The following is a 21,424-nucleotide window of genomic DNA, read 5'->3' on the forward strand; positions in this document are numbered from 1 at the left end:
TTCAGAGAATCCATGTTTGCATCAATTCCTAATCACTTTTTAATTCATTCACTCAAAAAATATAATGAATTTCTAGTAGATACCACACATTGTTCTAGATCTTGGAAATCTGAAGATAAATAATATATGGCATCTGGTCTTTACACATAAGTTAGGGTTCAAAAGATATAAGGTTGCTGTAGAAGTGTGAATCAAAGGTTTGGGAGAACAAAAATGAATTCTGATTGGAGTTCTTGGAAAAGGCTTTCAAAAGGTGTCAACTTTTTAATTGAGTCTGAAAGAGGGAATAGAAACAGGTCCAGGGAAGAAGAAAGGGAAAGACTCAAAGAAACATCAAGGTTACACTTGTACATAGGCACTATGTTCTGAAAGGATGGGACTGTTAATGAGTAAGGCATTTAATGGAAGACTGGAAGGGTATATTGTATGAGAAGACCAGTGTTGGTAATGTGCGTAGAGAAGTTGAGAGAAGTTAAGTTATAGATCTTAAAAACATGCATCATGTTTGCAGGGCAAGGTGGTTTACACCTGTAATACCAGCACTTTGGGAAGCTGAGGCGGGCGGATCATCTAAGGTCAGGAGTTTGAGACCAGCCTGGCCAACATGGTGAAACCCCATCTGTACTAAAAATACAAAAAAATATTAGCCAGGTGTGGTGATGGGTGCCTGTAATCCCAGCTACTCAGGAGGCTGAGGCAGGAGAATTGCTTAAACGCGGGAGGCAGAGGTTGCAGTGAGCCGAGATCACACTATTGCACTCTAGCCTGGGCGACAAAAGCGAGACTCTTCCTCCTCAAAAAAAAAAAAAAAAAAAATTTCGTCATGTTTACATTCTGTCTGGTATACAACGAGGGAAATTTGGAGATTTTTAGTCATAAAGCAACATGATTCATGTATCTTAGAAAATTATCTTGGTGGTGTTCTAGAGACAGATTTCAACATAGCATAAAATATACATATGTAACTAACCTGCACGTTGTGCACATGTACCCTAAAAGTATAATTTAAAAAAATGTGACGCAATTGCCAATTTCCAAATTTCTCCAAACATCTAAAATATATAAATTTAAACTCAAACACTCTAATGTTCACTCTTCAAAATTTTTTTCTGGCTCATAATAGTTCTAAATTGAATGTTTGAAGGGTTCATTGTGTTATATTTGATTTGCTTATGAGCCATTGTTGAAATGCCCAGTACTAAAGATAAGTGAATCTGGGTGTCCGTGAGTTGTGAGAAGGGTCAAGACATACTCATATTTGGAGGAAATAATTTCCATTGATATCTTGGTAGTGAATGAACACTTCTATGGAGAATATTAGAGGTAAAAATGGGAAAACCAAACTCAGATCTCTGGACTACTTCAGTTTAATTCATGGACTTATAAGAACCAAAAAAAAAAGAAAGAAATTTTTCAGGGAGATAGTGTATCTATTTTGAAGGATAAATGTAAATATAATTGGTCAAATACTGTGAAAAAATCTAAATAATAATTTGGATTTGGCAATTGGTAAAAAGTAGGTGAGTAGTGAAATGAGAAGGAATTTACAGCATTTCAGATGTATTGCAGGTTGGCTATATAATATTAGATTAAGCTCACAATATTTCTTGCTCTGTTCTGGATGCTATAGCAAAATAATATATTAGACTCTGTAATGTATTAGCAACATAAATATATTGCTAACAGTTCTAGGGGCTGGGAAATTCAAGATCAAGGCACCGTCAGATTTGGTTTTTGGTGTAGGTCCAATAACCAAATTGTTTTTTATAGATGGTGCCTTCCGTGTGTCCTTATATGGTGAAAGGGGCAAACATACTTCATTCAGCCTCTTTTATGGGGGTACTAATTTTATTCTCGAGGGTGGATGTCTCATGACTTTATCACATCCCAAAAGACCCCACCTCTTAATAATATGTTCAACATATAAAATTTGGAGAGAAACCAGCATTCAAACCACAGCATGATCAAAACAAGAAAAATGTGTATAAAACCCTATAGAAGTAAGGTAGCCACTCAAAACAGAAGTAGATAGAACCTATCTCAACATAGAAGTCCCTGAGTTGCAAGCAATTATGGTGACACTGCATGTATCAGTGTTACTGGATCTAGGAAATTCAGTTACTTATGTTCCAATTCTTGTAGTATTTGAGACTTTTACCAGATAGAAATTGATGAGGAAATCAAGCAGAAACTGATTTATTACAAAGAACAAGCTGGTTATAAAATCACTGGAAAGGCAGAGAAAAGACCAAAGACAGCCACCAATATTATACCTTCAAGGTCACAAAATAGCATAAGCGTGGTCCACATGTGAAGTCTGCAGTGACTAACTAGAGGTCAGGAAGCCCTGCTGCCAAGTTACCCCTCAGCTAATAATCACAGCCACACCACTCCAGAAACTGGATGAATAGGCTGTGGAGTGGAGAGTTCGAATGCTACCCTCATTCATATCTGCAGAGCCTCTTGTCCATGTGCACCCCCTGAGAAAAGTGGGACTGACATTCACACCCCTCCAGCATTCTAAACTATATACACGTACCTTTCATTCTAGGTTCACTACATGAAACTTAGAACCATAGCAGCAAGTGAGTCTAGGAAATGAAGATTTTAGCCTGCAATTTCTTATGATAAACAGGAGTATCTTAAATCATAGAATTTGACTCTGAGTGTTAATAGAAAAATATCTAGGATAGGGTTTAAAACACCATTCTGAAATAATATTCAGGCTAGCACTTCCTTTTAAAAGAGAGTTTACAAAAATCAAACTCTTCAGATTCCTGGATCTAAGTTTAGCAACACCACAGCCTCATATGTGTAAAAAGAGCACGGTTAATGTCTATGAACTATACATGCTAGGAGACCAAATTCTCAGAAATAAAGATGTTGGGGCAGAAATTAGAAATAATCTGTTGAAACAGAGTAACAAGGAACAAAAGAAGAGTGTGTTTCCTGAGAAGAGAGTGGGTTGAAAAAAAAAAAAAGAGATCTTTATAATTCACAGTAATAAGACTGAGAAGAAATAATAAGATTCCAAAGAGAAACAGGAAGAGAAGAGCTATCTGATAAAGAAAAATTTTGGAGAAGACAAAAGGAAAAGACATGTCATTCAGAGATGGAGGGTTTAGTCTTGGAAAATGAGAAGATAGAATTCTATTATCAGTTAATCAAGAGGTGATAGCTCTCCAAGACGTTGGTTGCATTGAAGCGTTACTCACAATAGACAAGATAGCCAGGATATAAAGATGTACAGTGTGATCTCACTTATATGTGGAATTCTAAAACAGTGAAACTCATAGAAACAGAGAAAAATGGTAGTTGCCAGGGGCTGGGGAGTGGGAGAAATGGGAAGATGTTGGACAAAAATTTAAAAGTTTCAGTTATGCAAGATGAATAGCTTCTGGGAGTTTAATAAACACAAGTTCATTCAGTGACTCCAGAGATTGTATCCATCTGACTCCTAGGTCATGGCACCAACTCCTTGCCATTACACACCTCAAAAAATTCTGAGCTGAACATCAGTATGTATCCATTACCTGCCATTTGACTAAAACATTGATACACGTCAATGGATACAAAAGTATGTAATAGAAGGAGGCTGATTATCAGGGAGGGATAGAAAAATTACAATGACTGACATTTGCTAAGAGTTTTAACGTATTCTAGGGTCTAAGTGCTCAACATTACTTGATATTTCCAACAACACTAGCAGTGGTACTATTCTAATCTCCATTTGAGAGAGAAAACTACTGTGATGTGAAAAGAGTAAGTGCTGTAGTTGACAAAAGTGGCAAGGCCAGGCCTTGAATCCATAGACCCTCATGACATATCCAGTCTTTTAATCCAACAGTTTACCAGCACTATTAGAGGTGAAGAGAAAGGGTAATTAAACAAATAAGTATTTGCACAATTGCTTTTCTATTCATTTATTCATTCATTGAGTGGTGAATGGTATTCATCAATTTTTGGGATATAAGATGCTAGGAAATAGTTTAGAAAAATATGGTAACAATGAAGGGATAACAGTGTGTGAAACTGAGCATCCGATATGAGGCTCAGTTGAAATATCGGGCTGTGTCTGAAAGTCTTTTAGAGTAGGCCAGTATCTTTGCATACACCCAGTGCGTTAGATAATCCAGGATCCTGAACATGAGGCTGAAAAGATCGAGACTAATGTTGTGATGAAAATGAAGCTCCTGAATACCATTGCAGGGAAGTGATGTGATCAGAGTGGTCCTTTACAAAGATTGATTTTGCATTTGCATGCCTCGTGCATTGATGTTTTTGTTGGACATCCAATAGAAAAGGAAGCCAAGAGTCACTAATGGTATCACAGGAAAAGTCAAATAGGGCCAGGGCTTGGGAGGTAACAGAGGAAATGGGAAGGAAGAAACAGATACAAGAATTATAATGCAGGAATTATTAAAATAGTGTTTTGACTGATTGTGATGTATATGATAGATAGGAATCAAGGGTGAAGGCAATTACAGAAAAATCCAGAAAGTGAAGAGAAGAATTAGAGATGTTGATTCTAGGCACATCTGACACTATTCACTTAGATATGTTCTGTATCTTTGTATATTATTTTTCATTACTGAAATATTTAATTCATCAAGTATTTCCTGAGAACTTAGTATATTCCAGTCACTTTGTTCTATGTTACATGTATCTATCTGTGTGCATGTATAAATAGATGTGTGTGAATGTGTGTTTGTAAAGTGTTTTCTTTCTTTCCTCAAGAAACTTACAATTTAGTAGTCAGTTGACAGTTGGACTTATATAACCAAAATGTAAAAAATATTTAGAAAGAGAATGAAAGTCATAAGCATGCTTTTGCTTTAAAAGAAATAATAGAAATAAGAGGCCAGCGGAAAATAATATGAAAAAAAGGCTACGGTAAGTGTCAGCAGATCTGAAAATGGACTGTATAGCTAGAAGAGACTAGGCCCTGGCCCATGTTTTGATGATGATGGCTTTGTGCTGAAAGAAAAAAAAAAGGCTCTTCTTTCTCTACAGGTGCACCATGTCAGGGTGCACAGTTGGTGAATGGTGCAACCTCTGCAGTCAGAGTAAAAACAATCATGTTTATAGCACGTATTCAAAGATGGAAGCCCAAGAGGATAATGTCTCCCCCTCTCATCCCCCAGAATATACTACCTTCACTTTTGACACATATCCCCAAACTGGAGTGTAATGCCTATGACATCCAACTTAGACCTAATGTACGTTAGGGAGTCAGCCACTCAGCACAGATTGAAGAACTGGCATTTTTTAAGGGGATCCGTGTGCATTTGTTTGCCTTTCTCCTATACTTTGGATCAAACTTATAAGTAAATTTTGGATCAAACCTACAGCTGAAAAGACATGCAGATTAACCTGGAGATTAAGGAAGCATGAAAATTATTAGAATATTTGAAGGCCTAAAAACATTATTTAGATATCTTAAAATTTGTATTTCCAGATATGATTTTAATAGTTCTAAGACTTTTGGATGCATCATAATGTACTTCATAGGCTCTCTAAATAATTTACAGTTTCCAATTAGAGTTGAAATATACACTGTGGCATTTCTTTACAGTATTCACATATGAAAGGCCATAAAGCTGTCCCCCTGGCTCTTGCTCAGTGCTATTTATAAGGCATATTTTATGTGACCTACAGTGACCTTTTTTAACTCCAGCAAATAAAGTACATTTGACTTTTGACTGCCATATGAGATTTTTGTTTTTATTTTTATTTGTATTTATTTATTTTTGAGTTAGAGTCTCTCTCTGTTGCCCAGGCTGGATTTGCAGGGGCGTGATCTCAGCTCACTGCAACTTCCACCTCCTGGATTCAAGCAATTCTCCTGCTTCAGCCTCCCAAGCAGCTGGAATCACAGGCACACTCCACCACGCCCGGCTAATTTTTTTTTATTTTTGTGGAAACAGGTTTTCACCATGTTGACCAGGCTGGTCTCAAACTCCTGACCTCAGGTAATCCACCCACCTCGGCTTCCAAAGTGCTGAGATTACAAGAATTGAAATTCACATGTACTGCATGTGAGGCAGTACTTGGGAGGCTGAGGCAGGAGAATGGTGTGAACCCGGGGGAGGCTGAGGTTGCAGTGAGCTGAGATTGTGCCACTGCACTCCAGCCTGGCCACAAACTGAGACTCCGTCTCAAAAAAAAAAAAAAAAAAAAAAAATTCAAGGTGACATTTGTGTGGGGACACAGAGTCAAACCATATCATATATATATATATATATATATATATGATATATATATATACCCTCTCTCTCTATATATATATGTGTGTGTGTGTGTGTGTATATGTAAATGTATATATTCCCTCTCTGAAAAAAATTATATTTGTTTTTTTTCCAAAGTTTAAGATTATTTCAGATGTGATAGGAACAAAAGAGGAAGACATTCATAGAGAAATTAATGTTAATGTGTCTCTAAATCTTGAAGTTTCTGGAGTAGAGTTTTCAAAAATCCCTCACTGGGATTTTTTTTTTTTCTAATTCTGCCTGCTCTGCCTTTGAGATAGTTCTTCCGAAATAATTTTTTATATTAGACACTGAATTAAATGTCCACCTAAGATAACTTATTGAACTTGAAATAATTTAAGTAGTGGATGGATTAAAATAAAACACACAAGAAGAATTTTATAGCTATTTTGAAAATATGGGACTAGGATTTTAATATCTCAACTAAAGGTTTAATTTAATTGGATAATATATAAATGAAATTAGACCTAATAGTTTACAGTCTTATTTAGTTCATAATACTGACATTTTTCTCAAAACTTAGCACTTACCTACAATTTAATAATATAATTGTGGTGAATGCAAAGAAAATACATTTTGTATTTTCACAAGGCACCATTATTTATGGTGGTGGTTGAATAATTGATTTATGTATTCTAACATTTTAACTACCCTCTTTATCTCTCTTTTATTTTTTTCTCTTAAACACACACAAGATTGTTTTCCTGGACCTCAATAAAATGTTTATATCATATAGAAAATGCAGAAGTAACATATTCCCTCAATAATTGAAGTGTGATTTTAATTTTACTGTCTATTTTCTGTGGTAATAAAAGTTGACTCATGTATACTTTCTTGTAATTTCAAAAGAACATTCAGGTGTTTAAAGAGGTTCTGTAACTCAAACATATTAAGTGATACAGGTAGCAATTTTCCTTCACTCCTAGCTCTCATAACACCATAAGCCTTAATAACGGCCATTCCCATTCCCTTGGTTATGTTTTCTTTGTATTTCTTTGTCCATAGACGTGCCATCCAGTCCCTATGGAGTGAAGATCATAGAGCTATCACAGACTACAGCCAAGGTTTCCTTCAACAAACCGGACTCCCATGGAGGTGTGCCTATTCATCACTATCAAGTGGATGTCAAAGAAGTAGCGTCAGAAATCTGGAAAATTGTACGCTCCCATGGCGTTCAAAGTGAGTCAACAATTTCAAAATGTGTTGATTAATTCAAGCTGATCTTCAGTATACCTGTATGATTAGCTTTTTCGGTTTCCTCCAACATTTTCTTTTCTTTTAATAAAGTGGTGTTGGGAAGATATTTCCTGTGCCCCATTCTTCTTGATAATAACTCGAATACAGAGTGAATAGTTTCCATCTTCAGTAAAAATGAAAGAGCTTAGTAGAATCAGCAGAGTTCAATTCTGGAGGAAGAAGTCACTTTAAAAAAATTCGTTGGTGGAAAGGCAATTGCTCACATACTAGATATGTTGGCTGGATTTTATGAAATGTATGCTCATGTTTCATTTATTAATATTTCTCTCAAGAATAGGTGTGAAAATGATACTGCAAAATGTAGTTACCTTCTATACTTATGAAGCCATCTATAAAAATCTGTAGAATTTTATATATTTGTTTACTTTTTGTATGTTTATATTTTTTACTTTTATATTTCTATTAAAAATCAAAATAATTTACAGAGCTTCTTTTCACTTACGTAAAATTTCATCATCTTATGAAAATGTAGTTTGTTTTCTCATTAGGAGGAGACAAAACTAAAGCAGTAAATAATAATAAATTACCAGTGTTGGCCTCTGTTGTTTAAGACACAGAACCATATTGAGTGTTCCAAAAGCGAAGCATAAAATAGTGAGGAAATTAATGCTCCATAGGTCTGTTCTATGAGGATCCTACCCTAACACATATGGTGTAGGGGTTCAGTAAAAAGCAAGAGCCTTCCTGAGAAGGAAAGAGGGAACCAATTCTAGTGAACATAGAAAGAAAGCAAATGAAATCATCCTGGTCTCATCTGTGTTGACCCTACTTTATCAGTTTGCACTGAGAGTAACTATGGGTTTTTGATAGAGGTATCAGAAACATTAACAGTCATCTATCATGTACCATATACTTCAAATAATGGCCTCAAACTGATGAGCTCATATTATTTATTTCAATTATGTAATACTTGGATTATATTATCTGTGCACATTGTGTGGTTTAGGAGAGATTTATAAAGACAGTGCCCCCAAAACAATGAGTGAGACGAAGGACTATAGTTTTTTTAAAAAAACTTATTAACCTGGATGCAGGAATATTGTGCTACTTTAAATTTTGTTTTGTTTTATTTTATTAAAAGAGAGAAAAAGGAGGGTGGTAGGTGAAAAACAGAAAGAAAAAACGCATTATTTCTTAAACTGCATAAAACTCAGTGTTTGTGCTCAAGCACAAGCATGCAGAAAATTAATATTAAGTCTGAATATTATAGAAATTGAACACGGCACAAAAGTGCTGCCGCACCCTGGCCCTGCCAAACCCAGGAAAAGGTTAATAGGTTCCCTCCAGACTTCTTGCAAAGGTGCAGCACGATGGAGAATTTATAGTGCCCTTGATCCGGCCAAGTTGATCAAGGTAAAAATCCTGACATTTTATCTCACATGTCCATCTGTCAGAGGCAGATCACTATGTTTATAAAACTGAAATATAATAACAAAGCACATTTGTTACTTTGAAATGAGAAATAACTGTCACAGAAATCAGAACATTCAGAGTCTATATAAGTACATACTTTACCTGTTGGTATACTATGAAGATGCAAAATGAGAGTCAGAAACTTGTTTGGTGAGTCTAGAATATGAACTAGGGAAGTTGCGTGCATAGAATGTTTAATGGCCTCAGACTGGGACAGTTTAAAGCTTGCGAATGAGAGTAAATACTCAAAAGTCTTGTGGCTAGGGATTTCTCACTTTAGTTTGAGGAAAATGACGGAATTAGTACTTTTTTTCTGTTTCCATTGTTGATTCACCTTCCATAGATATGTTAATGAGTACCTTAAAATCAAGTTACAGTTATGTAATCAAACCATTGTATGAGCTCAACTCAGTGTAGTATAAACATGAATTTTAAATTTGACTACTACTTTAAGCTCTTCTTTTTGATTCTCCGTTTCAGTTATTTAGTAATGTATTTGGCAGACACTGTAGGTATATTATCATCTTCCAGTATTAGAAAAAAAACAGTTCAGTATTGTTGGTATAGTGGTGAGCATAGCTGCCTTCCAGAATAAACAGTTCAGCCATGCACGGTTTAAAACTTATAATAATGTTTAATTTTGCATTCACATTGTCTCTGACCTCCATGAAAGATAAACCTCAACCTGGGGAGCTTAATGGTGACATGAACTACATTTTGTCTTGGGAAGGTGAAAGAGGTCAAATACCTCTTATGTTTCTGGTGCTGTTGACCTCAATGGGCTGTCGCTGTCACCTGCCCTCTGTGGCACAGGCATCTAAGTACCTGCCCCTTGGGGATGTGTGACTGGAGTGCAAGCACACTAGAAGGCTTTTTGGAGATAGAATATTCTTCATGGGGTGCTGCTTAGCTTGAGCTCTTTATACACTTCCTCACCCTTTACTTCAGCAGGATTTCTTTTAAGTGTGAATGTCACCCACTAACGTTATGCAATATCCACTTGACCAAGAGAAATGTTCCACATTCTCACTTAGCTAAGATGTAAGAAACTGCATTTCTTTGCAGCTGATCTCTTTCTCCAGTTTTTTTTCCCTCATTTTAAAAAGACATAGTAGATGAATCCTCTGTAAAAGCAGAAGTCCAAATTGAGATGCAAATATCAAATCTCTCTCATCACTTGTGCCAAAAAATTCATGGGTTCTGTTCACCTCTTGGACTTACCTTCACTTGCTGGGAGGGAAGCATCACTGCACTTTCTTCTGGGTGGAAGACTTACTAGTTTCATCAGTGGATTTTTTTCCTCCCCCTAGTTTTCTGCTTACATTGCGGGGAGTGGGAAGGTCAGGAGGCATGGGAGTTGACTGTCAAGGCTGGGGTTGCAAACCCAGTTTAGCATCTTCTTCTTTAACTCTGCAGGAGGTGCCTGACCTCTTCTCAAATGTTAGGTATTTGATGTTTTTTTTCTTCTCTCTGTGAATTATCTCAGTTGAAAATTCCAGCGCTACGGAAACATGCCTGCTCAGTTTCCATACAGTTTCTTATGGCTTTGCGGGTGCTATTCTTTCTACTTGAGATTAAGAGTACCTATGTAATGGGATTTATTTATTGCTGCATTTACACTTTATATCTCAAATGATGATGTGATCTCATTTTATATATAAAATCATGTTTTGGGGAAAACCAAGTTTTTAAGGATTTCTTAGTGTAGACTCCATATTTGTATAGCAGGCATGAATGTAAATATGTAACTATAAGATCAATATAAATACAATGAGTACCCAGGGAAAGAAGCTGAGTAATTCCATTGAGGCCACTCCTAACATTGTAAGGTATGTGTGTCTGGCACTTATTCTTTCTTTAGCCAAGAGATGTATTATTTTGTAAAGACATAGTAAAGATATTCATCAGAATAACATGATTTTTGCTGATAGAAATATGAAATGTGATGTTAATAGTCATAATTATATTTACTGTAAATTGACAGCAATGATTTGATTATTGAAACATATAACATAGTTTTGACTTAAACCTTCTACTTTAACCAAACATACTTTCATTTTGTTTCTGTGATTTCAGTGAGTCACTATGTCCTTTAAAGTAACATTTCCACCTTACTCACATTTTCCCATCTGACTGACATAGGTCCTTTTAACACTTCCCAGAATTATTGTTTTACCTTGAACCACTTACAACATGCTTTCACAGTCAATCCTTGAAAGTGCTCTCGCAGTAAAATTCCCTCTGCCTCCAGAATGAGTGACTGCCAAGTGGCACTGTATTTCAGATGTTATATTGTATGGTACCTATTTTAATATATAACATATTATATTTTATAGTACTCTTCTTACATTATAACTCTGAAGTATTTTTTCTCCTAGTTTATAAACTCCAGAGTGGACCTCGTATGCCTTGTTTATGTCATTGTTTCAAGTACCAAAAGCATATTAGGGTAGAGGGAATACTGAAATTTGGTGGAGGTAGGAGAATGGAAAGGATTATTTTATAGCACCTCTGACTGGGTCTTAAGTGAATCCGTTATACATCCCCTTCCAATAAATATGTGTCTACAGAAGCAACTTCTTTTTTTCGTTTTTTCTTTTTTTTTTTTTTTTTTGAGGCAGAATGTTGCTCTTGCCCAGGCTAGAGGACAGTCACATGATCTCAGCTCACTGCAACCTCCACCTGCTGGGCTCAGGCGATTCTCGTGCCTCAGCCTCCCTAGTAGCTGAGATTACAGGTGTGCACCACCATACCTGGCTATTGTGTGTGTGTGTGTGTGTGTGTATTTTTAGTAGAAACGTGGTTTTGCCATGTTACTCGGGCTGGTTTCAAACTCCTGAGCTCAGGCAATCTACCTGTCTCATCCTCCCAAAATGCTGGGATTACAGGCGTGAGCCACCACGCCTCACCAGAAGCAACTTTTAAATGGAAACTAAGGTTCAAAGTGTTTATGAGAGATTAACACACTTTTGAAAAGAGTGAAGATGAAGCAGAATTCAGCCAATGGAGTGAGCTACAGTTCAGGCTCCAGTGGCATGCCGGGAGTTGTCGTTGTTGTTGTTATTGTTGTTTTTAAGGTACACAACTCTGCACTGCATATAACATTACCTTGATCAAGAAACCAGAAGACTTTACTGTAATTCTTCCACTGGGGCATGCCAGAAATTCCACACAACATTTCTTCCAACCTCTATTGTATTGACGAATATCAGGTTCACCAGATCGATCATGTGAGCAATTTATACTATGTGAGCAATTCGGTGGTTATGAATTTTCAAAGAAGTATTTATCCAATCCCCCACCAAGATTCTGTGTGTGTGTGTGTGTGTTTCTAGCACACCCTTTTATTTCATTCTAAGGATATTAAGGGTCCTGGTTTATGCGGGGATCCCCACTTCATCTCCCCATTTTGAATCTTTTTTAACCCACTGAGGCCATTCAAAACCAATCTTCTACATCAGAGACCCATGCAAAAGCTCTGAGAATCTGAGTACCAGAAAACTGCCACAATTTATAGAAAAAACAATTATATGGCTGCTCCTCTAGTTCTTGGTCTTTCCACACACTTCATTTTTGATGTTTCAGAGTTTGCTTTCCTTTTCTGTGAGATAATCAGTGGATTTGAAAAGATTTTTGAAAATGATATGCATAATTTCTAGGTGTACTTAGAAGGCTTGTTTTTCTGGCTATCTAGGAGAACATATTGTTGAAAATTAGAATACATATTTAAAGCACATATTATATATATATATTTGAATACTGAGGAAAAGCTTGTTTGTGCCTTTGTTTTGTAAATCACAGGTTGTGTTAATCATATATCTTAAAGTTTAAGAATTCTATGTAAGCACAATTATACTTATTCTCTTTGAAGCATTTGTTAGAAGATAGATTTAGGTTTGTCTCTGAAAATGCAGGTACATATGGTCTCAACATTTCAGCTATCTTTTCCCTCTGAGCAGCTTTATTTATTCTAACTTATGTGAGTTTAATGTTTAGTTACTTTTCCTTGGTAGTAAATATATATAATTTTTTAATATACTTATTGATGTGTCCACTTCTAATTGCTGATATCACCACCCAGAAATAATTGTCAGCTCTTGGTGGATTGCAATGCTATTTAAGATGAATATTGTAACATAAATACTGTCCTGTTAGTAGATTCTAATCTTAAATAAATCATTAACAAATTCTTATTAATTTCACCTTCTCGCTGTGCACCTGGTCCTAGGTTTGAGGTACAATGGAAGCCAGGCCTATTATTATATTCTTTTTTAAGGTTTAGCTGAAGCCATACTAATTATCCCAACCAATGATGTGACATGAAACTAATTTTCAAACTGTAAGGAATTGTGAACCAGTCAAATACCAACAACTCGAACTATAGAGATATAGAATGTGAGTCAGTGTGACTCTTCATTTTGAGTGAGAAACATGTATCACAGCTGTAAGCGAGACTTTTTGGTTGGGGAAGCTACAGGATGTATTCATTGCCAAATCATATAATATTTTGTGGGTTTCATACACCTCACTGGCCACTTAATGAAGAGAAAATACTAATCTTACAAACAGCTACTCTTTTTTTCAGTTTTCTTAATAAAAATGACAATATCAATATTTTAAAATATTAGGCTGGGCATGGTGGCTCACGCTTGTGATACCAGCATTTTGGGAAGGTACGGAGGGAGAATTGTTTAAAGCCGGGAGTTCAGAGTCAGTCTAGGCAACAATGCAAGACCCCGTCTCTCTAAAAAAACTGTTTTGTATTAGTTGGGTGTGAAGGAATGGGCCAGTAGTCTCAGCTACTCCGGAGGCTGAGGCGGAAGAATCACTTGAGCCCAAGAGTTTAAGGCTGCAGAGAACTACGACTGTGCCACTGAACTCCAACCTGGGCAACATGAGATACTGTCTCTAAAAAAAAAATAAAAATAAAAATAAGTAAGTACTTTTTTTTTTTTTTTTGATACAGAGTCTTGCTCTGTCCCCCGAGGCTGCATTGCAGTGGTGCAATCATGGCTCACTGCAACCTCCGTCTCCCGGGTTCAAGCAATTCTCCTGCCTTAGCCTCCCTAGTAGCTGGGATTACAGGTGCACGCCATCACATCTGGCTAATTTTTGTATTTTTAGTAGAGATGGGGTTTCACCATGTTGGCCAGGCTGGTCTCGAACTCCTGACCTCAGGTGATTCAATCGCCTTAGCCTCCCTCAGCCTCCCAAAGTGCTGGGATTACAGGCGTAAGTCACTGCGCCCAGCCTTCAGGTTTAATTGTAGCAAAAGTTTTTATTTTAATAGAAATCTGGAGGAAAAAATATTTATGGTAGAGAAACTTATTTCAGTTTGGTAGAAAAGTAGTGCTTTCTTGTTTTCTATATACCTTTTTTTCCTGATAGGGTTTTGAAATATAGATTTTGATTTATAATCAATATGCCTATTCTTGATAGGTCAGAAAACTAATTTTTAATAAAGGCCTGAATTAAAATATAGTAAAGTTTAGTAGATCAGATACTGAAATCTTAGGTGCAAATATGCAAAGTACCAGCAATAAATATAGCCAGCATTCAAAAAACAAATTATTCCTATTTCTTTAAATGACATGTGTTGAAATGTTTTTAAAATACCTATGGTACACATTGTCAAAGAAAACTACTCTTGCATCCTAATAAACAGCTGAGGATGTATAAAAGGTATTCATTTATTCAAGTATAGAACACGTGTATGTTCATTCATATACTGAGTCATTGGTTTCATTAGTGAAAAATAAGAGGAGGCTAATGAAACTTCCCAAATCTCTTAAAACAGAGGAACTGACTCATGGAATATGTGTAACTCCTACTAGCCTAGTTATGCAGTCATAAAGTTCTGCGTCAGGGCTAAAGTTATGGTAGAATTTCTCTTAGTATATTTGGCTCAATAAACTTTAGTTTGCTGCTGATGTAGAGATTTCATGCTTACATAATTCTAACAGCTTGACATTTTAAAAAATGTGTCATTAAAATAACCTTTTACTTAAAAATAATTTGATTTTTATAGATGAGTTCAAAGATGGTACCAAAAGTACTCAGACACCCTTCACCCAACCTCCCCTTATAATAACATACCACAGTACATGTATCAAAATTAATGAATTATCATAGGTACATTAGTAGTAAATAAACTACAGAGTTTATTATGAAATGTCGTTTTTAACAGCCTTCCTCTATTGTAGTTATCTCATATTGAAAATAAATAGGCCTGGCACAGTGGATCATGCCTGTAAACCCAGCTCTTAGGGAGGCCAAAGTGGGCAGACTGCTTGAGCTCAGGAGTTCAGGACCAACCTGGGCAACATGGTGAAACCTCATATTGACAAAAATACAAAAATTAGCTGGGTGTGGTGGCATGCACCTGTGGTCCCAGCTACTGTGGAGGCTGAGATGGGAGGATCACTTGAACCCAGGAGGCAGAGGTTGCAGTGAGCTGAGATTGTAGCATGGCACTCCAGCCTGGGAAACAGAGGGAAACCCTACAACAACAACAAAAAAAAAAGAAAAGAAAGAAAAGAAAAGAAGGAGAAGGAGAGAAAAAGAAAAAAGAAAAGAAAAAAATGGATTAATAAGAATGCAAACATGGAAAAGTTCATATCATTTTTACCTGTTAAAGATTTCAGAAATTCTATTCAACAAGTAAAACCTACATGTGCTTACCAAGCTTAGTAAACATTTTAGATGAATTTTACTTTTCTGTTTGTTTAAGACAATTTTTAGGTAGAAATATAAGTCAGGTTAACAATCAGACTCATTTGATTGACTCATTTGAATGATGCGAATTAGCAGGGTTTCAAATAAAAATTAATGAAATTCTACAAAACCCTGTAGTCTTCCAAATCAAAATTTTCAAACATACTTTTCTCTCTCGCTCATCATACTTCACTCTCAATTTGTAGATTTTTAAATTCTGAAAGTGTTTCTGCTTCAGCAGTAGTTAATATTTACATCACCTTCAGGTAAACTTTAATGCAGTTTTCACGAGAAACCCATATATGTTTCATGTCTACATAACTAAAAGGCAGTTATTGTTTTACGAAGCATGGAATACCAAAAACAAAAACAATACCTTTGAAGTGACATCCTAGTGAATCTCCATTTGTCATGAGATCTCAAGCATTCCAGTTCTGGCACAAAGTGATTACTCATACCATCACTTCAAAATGATGATTATCTTCATTTATTTTATTTATATTGAACAAAATATACATTTAAAAAATCTAATTACTAAATATTCTCCAACAAATATATACTTAGTATATACTATTAGTGATGCATGCTTTCAAATGTTTGGACTATATCAATGAATGAAACAAAAAATTATTTGCCCTTAAGGAGCTTAAATTCTAACAGATGGATTCAGATAATTTTTATGCCTTATTTCATAGGTTTAAAAGAGCAATGGGGAAAAGGGAAGAAGAGAGGGATTGAAAATATTGAGAAGGTTGGGAGACTTAGCAATTTTAAGTAAGGTAGTGAGGGTAGGTTTTATTGGCAAAGTGATTTTTCAGCAGAGACTGGGAAAGATGAACATGGTATCCTGGAGGAAAGCCTCCCAGGCGGAGTAAGCTGCTAACAAAAGTGCCCTTAGGCTGGAGTGGGCTTGTTTGATTAAGGAACAAAGAGGTCAGCAAGGTTGCACTAGAGAGAAAAAATCAGTTGGCGTAAGGAGATGCAATCAGAAAGATATGAGGTTAGGCAAAGGAGTACTTTATGTAATGAATATGACCTGGCAGTACTGATATCTCCTGAAGGATTGTTAGAAGTGCAGACTCTTGTCTCTTTTCTCAAATCTATGAAATCTAGACTTTATTTTAACAAGATGACCAGATATTTACATACACGTTAAAGTTCCAGAAGCACTGATATAACACATCGTAAGATCTCACAGGACTTCAATTCTTTTTCTGGTTTTTAGAGGGGGTCCTTTGGGGTGTTTTGTGCAGAGTATAATGACCTGAAATATCTAGGATCACTCTAGCTACAGTCTTGAGAGAAGAGTGCAATAAACAGTTCAGAAGCAATGGTGGTCTTCTAAATGAAAGACGCACAGCACTCAAACCAGGCAGTTGAGGAGGGATGGGAAGAAGTTGTCAAATTCTAGATGTATTTTAAAGGTAGTGTCCAGAGAATTTCCTTAGATGGGTAGGAACATGGAGGATAGGACATAGGGTGGAAATAAACAAAATAAAGAAACCGAAGCTGATTCTGACATTTTAGACCTAAAATCTCAACTAAAAGTTGCCAAGATGAGAAAAACTAGGTGCGTCTTGTTTGGTGAGTGGAAATCAGCCTTGTGAATTAAGACTTAAATTGATGTCTTTAATCCCATAGAAATACCCTGAAGGCAGTAGAAGATGGCTAAAGAGAGGTCTAGACTGTGGGTACAAATTTAAAAGTCACTTGCATTTGGATGTTTAAAGTCAGGATATTGTGAAATCAACAGAAGAATAAATGCAGAGAGGGGAAAGAAAAGGCCCATAGACTGAGCCATTGTCTGGTTTACTTACATATTAGTATATATTTTCTTAAAGATGTTTGCTGTATAATAATGAGTTACCTAAAGCGTGACTTTTCTAAATTTATGGGGAATTTTCTACATTGTGTTATGGCGCTACTAAAAATAATAAAAGAAATTATTGATATGAGTCTATGTTACTTGAAATATTTTTTAGGGGGAGATGTACCTCAAAAGATATTCCACAAGACATGATCCTTTCTCTTTATCCCACCCTCGCCCCCCCACAAACACTGGATTACTTTAACCATACAAAAATTTTCCTGCTTTCTCTTGTGGGCATTTAGTGCTATAAATTTTCCTCTACACGCAGCTTTAAATGTTTCCCAGAGATTTTGGTATGTTGTGTCTTTGTTCTCAATATGCAGCCATAAAAAAGGATGAGTTCATGTCCTTTGCAGGGACATGGATGAAGCTGGAAATCATCATTCTCAGTAAACTATCACAAGGACAGAAAACCAAACATTTCATGTTCTCACTCTTAAGTGGGAGTTGAACAATGAGAACACATGGACACAGGGAGGGGAACATCACACAGCCGGGACTGCAGAGGGGTGGGGGTCCGGGGGAGGGATAACATTAGGAGAAATACCTAATGTAAATGACGAGTTGATGGGTGCAGCAAACCAACATGGCACATGTATACCTATGTAACAAACCTGCACATTGTGCACATGTACCCCAGAACTTAAAGTATAATTTTTTTTCTTTTTTCTTCTTCTCTTCCCTATTGTGCTTGCTTTCTGTGTTGTGGAAAAATATATTACTGTGTATTTTTATGTATATCGGCAGACATCTTTTATAAGCAATGAGTAAAGGATTCATTTGGTCCAATGACATGAATCAATGACAGGTATTGCATTTTTCAAATGCTGTAGCATACCAGATCTGAAGCTTCTTTGGATAACAGTTCTGATGGGATGGGTCTAAATTTCTCTTTTTAAGTCCTCAGTGAGAGGTAGCCCTTTTCCATTATAGTAGAGGCAGTTGTTCTGTAGGAGGACCTATAGATTTCTCAGAGGTTCGAGGTCATTGTAAAATAATTTCCAGTTATGCTTCAAGGTATTTATCCTGCAGCGTTTCTTTGAAACCAGGTTATTTACAATTCCCTGGGAGTAACTGGATTTCCCTCTATCATACTACTCAACTTCACTGTTATAGAAAAACTTTAAGATAATCAGTATTTGTACTGGTTATCAAAGGGAATAATTCCAGTTTTTACCCATTCAATGCGATATTGGCTGTGGGTTTGTCATAAATAGCTCTTCTTTTTTTGAGACCATGTTCCATCAATACCTAGTATATTTAGAGTTTTTAACATGAAGGGATGTTGAATTTTTTCAAAGGCCTGCATCTATTGAGATTATCGTGGTTTTTGTCAATGGTTCTGCTTATGTGATGGATTACGTTTATTGATTTGTGTATGTTGAACCAGACTTGCATCCCAGAGATGAAGCTGACTTGATCATGGTGGGTAAGTTTCTTGATGGGTTGCTGGATTCGGTTTCCCAGTATTTTATTGAGGATTTTCGTATCGATGTTCATCAGGGATATTGGCGTGAAGCTTTCTTTTTCTGTTGTGTCTCTGCCAGGTTTTGGTATCAGGATGATGCTGGCTTAATAAAGTGAGTTAGGAGGAGTCCCTCCATTTCAATTGTTTGGAATCGTTTCAGAAAAAATAGTACCAGCTCCTCTTTGTAACTCTGGTAGAATTTGGCTGTGAATCTGTCTGGTCCTGGGCTTTTTCTTCATTGGTAGGCTATTAATTATTGCCTCAATTTCAGAACTTGTTATTGTTCTATTCAGAGATTTGACTTCTTCCTGGTTTGGTCATGGAAGGGTGTACGTGTCCAGGAATTTATCCATTTCTTCTATATTTTCTAGTTTCTTTGCATAGAGGTGTTTATAGTATTCTCTGATGGTAGTTTGAATTTCTGTGGAATCAGTGGTGACATTCCCTTTATCTTTTTTATTGTGTCTACTTGATTCTTCTCTCTTTTCTTCTTTATTAGACTATTTAGTGGTCTATCCATTTTGTTAATTTTTCAAAAAACCAGCTCCTGGATTCATTGATTTTTTGGAGTGTTTTTGGTGTCACTATCTCCTTCAATTCTTCTCTGATCTTAGTTATTTCTTGTCTTCTGCTAGCTTTGTGGTTAGTTTGCTCTTGCTTCTCTAGCTCTTTTAAGTGTGATGTTAGGGTGTCGATTTGAGATCTTTCTAGCTTTCTGATGTAGACATTTAGTGCTGTAAATTTCCCTCTTAACACTGCTTTAGCTGTGTCCCAGAGATTCTGGTACTTCATCTCTTTATTCTCATTTGTTTCAAATAACTTTTTAATTTCTGCCTTAATTTCATTATTTACCCAGGAATCATTCAGGAGCAGATTGTTCAATGTCCATTTAATTGTGTGGTTTTGAGTGAGTTTCTTAATCCTGAGTTCTAATTTGATTGCACTGTGGTCTGAGAGGCTGTTTGCTATGATTTCAGTTCTTTTGCATTTGCTAAAGATTGTTTTACTTCCAATTACGTGGTTGATTTTAGAATGAATGCCATGTGGCACTGAGAAGAATGTATATTATGATGGTTTGGGGTGAAGAGTTCTGTAGATACCTATTAGTTTCACTTCATCCAGAGCTGAGTTAAAGTCCTGAATATCCTCGTTGATTTTCTGTCTCCTTGATTTGGCTAATATTGTCATTGGGGTGTTAAAGTCTCCCACTATTATTGTGTGGGAGTCTAACTCTCTTTGTAGGTCTGTAAGAACTTCTTTTATGAATATGGGTGCTCCTGTATTGGGTGCATATATATTTAGCATAGTTAGCTCTTCTTGTTGAATTGGTCCCTTTACCATTATGTAATGCCCTTCTTTGTCTTTTTTGATCTTTGTTGGTTTAAAGTGTGTTTCATCAGAGACTAGGATTACAACCCCTGCTTTTTTTTTTTTTTCTTGGTAAATTTTCCGCCATCCCTTTATTTTGAGCCTATGCGTGTCTTTGCACGTGAGATGGGTCTCCAGAATACAACACACTTATGGGTCTTCACTCTTTATCCACTCTGCCAGTCTGTGTCTTTTAATTGGGGCATTTAGTCCATTTACATTTAAGGTTAGTATTGTTATGTGTGAGTTTGATCCTGTCATCATGTTGCCATCTTGCTATTTTGCAAACTGGTTGATGCAGTTTCTTCATAGTGTCATTGGTCTTTATATTTTGGTGGTTTTTGCAGTGGCTGGTACCAGTTTTTCCTTTCCATATTTAGTGCTTCCTTCAGGAGCTTTTGCAGGGCAGGCCTGGTGGTGACAAAATCCCTCAACATTTGCTTATCTGAAAATGATTTTTTTTCTCCTTCAGTTATGATGCTTAGTTTGACCGGGTATGAAATTCTGCATTGAAAATGCTTTTCTTTAAGAGTGATGAATATTGGCCCCCAATCTCTTCTGGCTTGTAGGGTTTCTGTTGAGAGGTCTGTTGTTAGTCTGATGGGCTTCCCTTATTTATGTTAAGTGGCCTTAACATATATATTTTTTATCTTATTTCAATCTTGGAGCATCTGATGATTATGTGTCTTGGGGTTGACCTTCTTGTGGAGTATCTTAGTAGTGTTCTCTGTATTTTCCTAAATTTGCATGTTGGCCTGTCTTGCTGGGTTAGAAAGTTCTCCTGGATAATATCCTGAAGTATGTTTTCCAGCTTGTTTCCATTCTCCCCATCTCCTTCAGGTACTCCAATCAATCGTAAGCCCAGTCTTTTTACGTAGTCCCATATTCTCTCATCACTCCTATTCCACATAGTATTGGAAGTTCTGGCCTGTGCAGTCAGGCAAGAGAGAGAAATAAAGAGTATTCAAATAGGAAGACAGGAAGTCAAATTGTCTCTGTTTGCAGATGCTATGATTCTATATTTGGAAAACCCCATCATCTCAGCCCAAAATGCCCTTAATCTGA

At 36.4% G+C, this 21,424-nt stretch overlaps 1 protein-coding gene across 5 annotated transcripts in view; it reads left to right on the forward strand.

Moving 5' to 3' along the window:
* Positions 1-21,424, forward strand: part of NCAM2 (neural cell adhesion molecule 2) — a 564,569-nt gene that overhangs the window by 446,144 nt on the left and 97,001 nt on the right. For all 5 annotated transcript variants that reach the window (XM_054468800.2, XM_063659919.1, XM_054468801.2 and 2 more), the window contains exon 12: positions 7,275-7,448. In XM_054468800.2, coding sequence (XP_054324775.1) covers positions 7,275-7,448 — 174 coding nt within the window. The remainder of the gene's footprint in view (positions 1-7,274; positions 7,449-21,424) is intronic.

Source organism: Pongo pygmaeus, chromosome 22 (genome assembly GCF_028885625.2).
Source record: "Pongo pygmaeus isolate AG05252 chromosome 22, NHGRI_mPonPyg2-v2.0_pri, whole genome shotgun sequence".
In the NCBI taxonomy this organism is placed as follows: domain Eukaryota; kingdom Metazoa; phylum Chordata; class Mammalia; order Primates; family Hominidae; genus Pongo; species Pongo pygmaeus.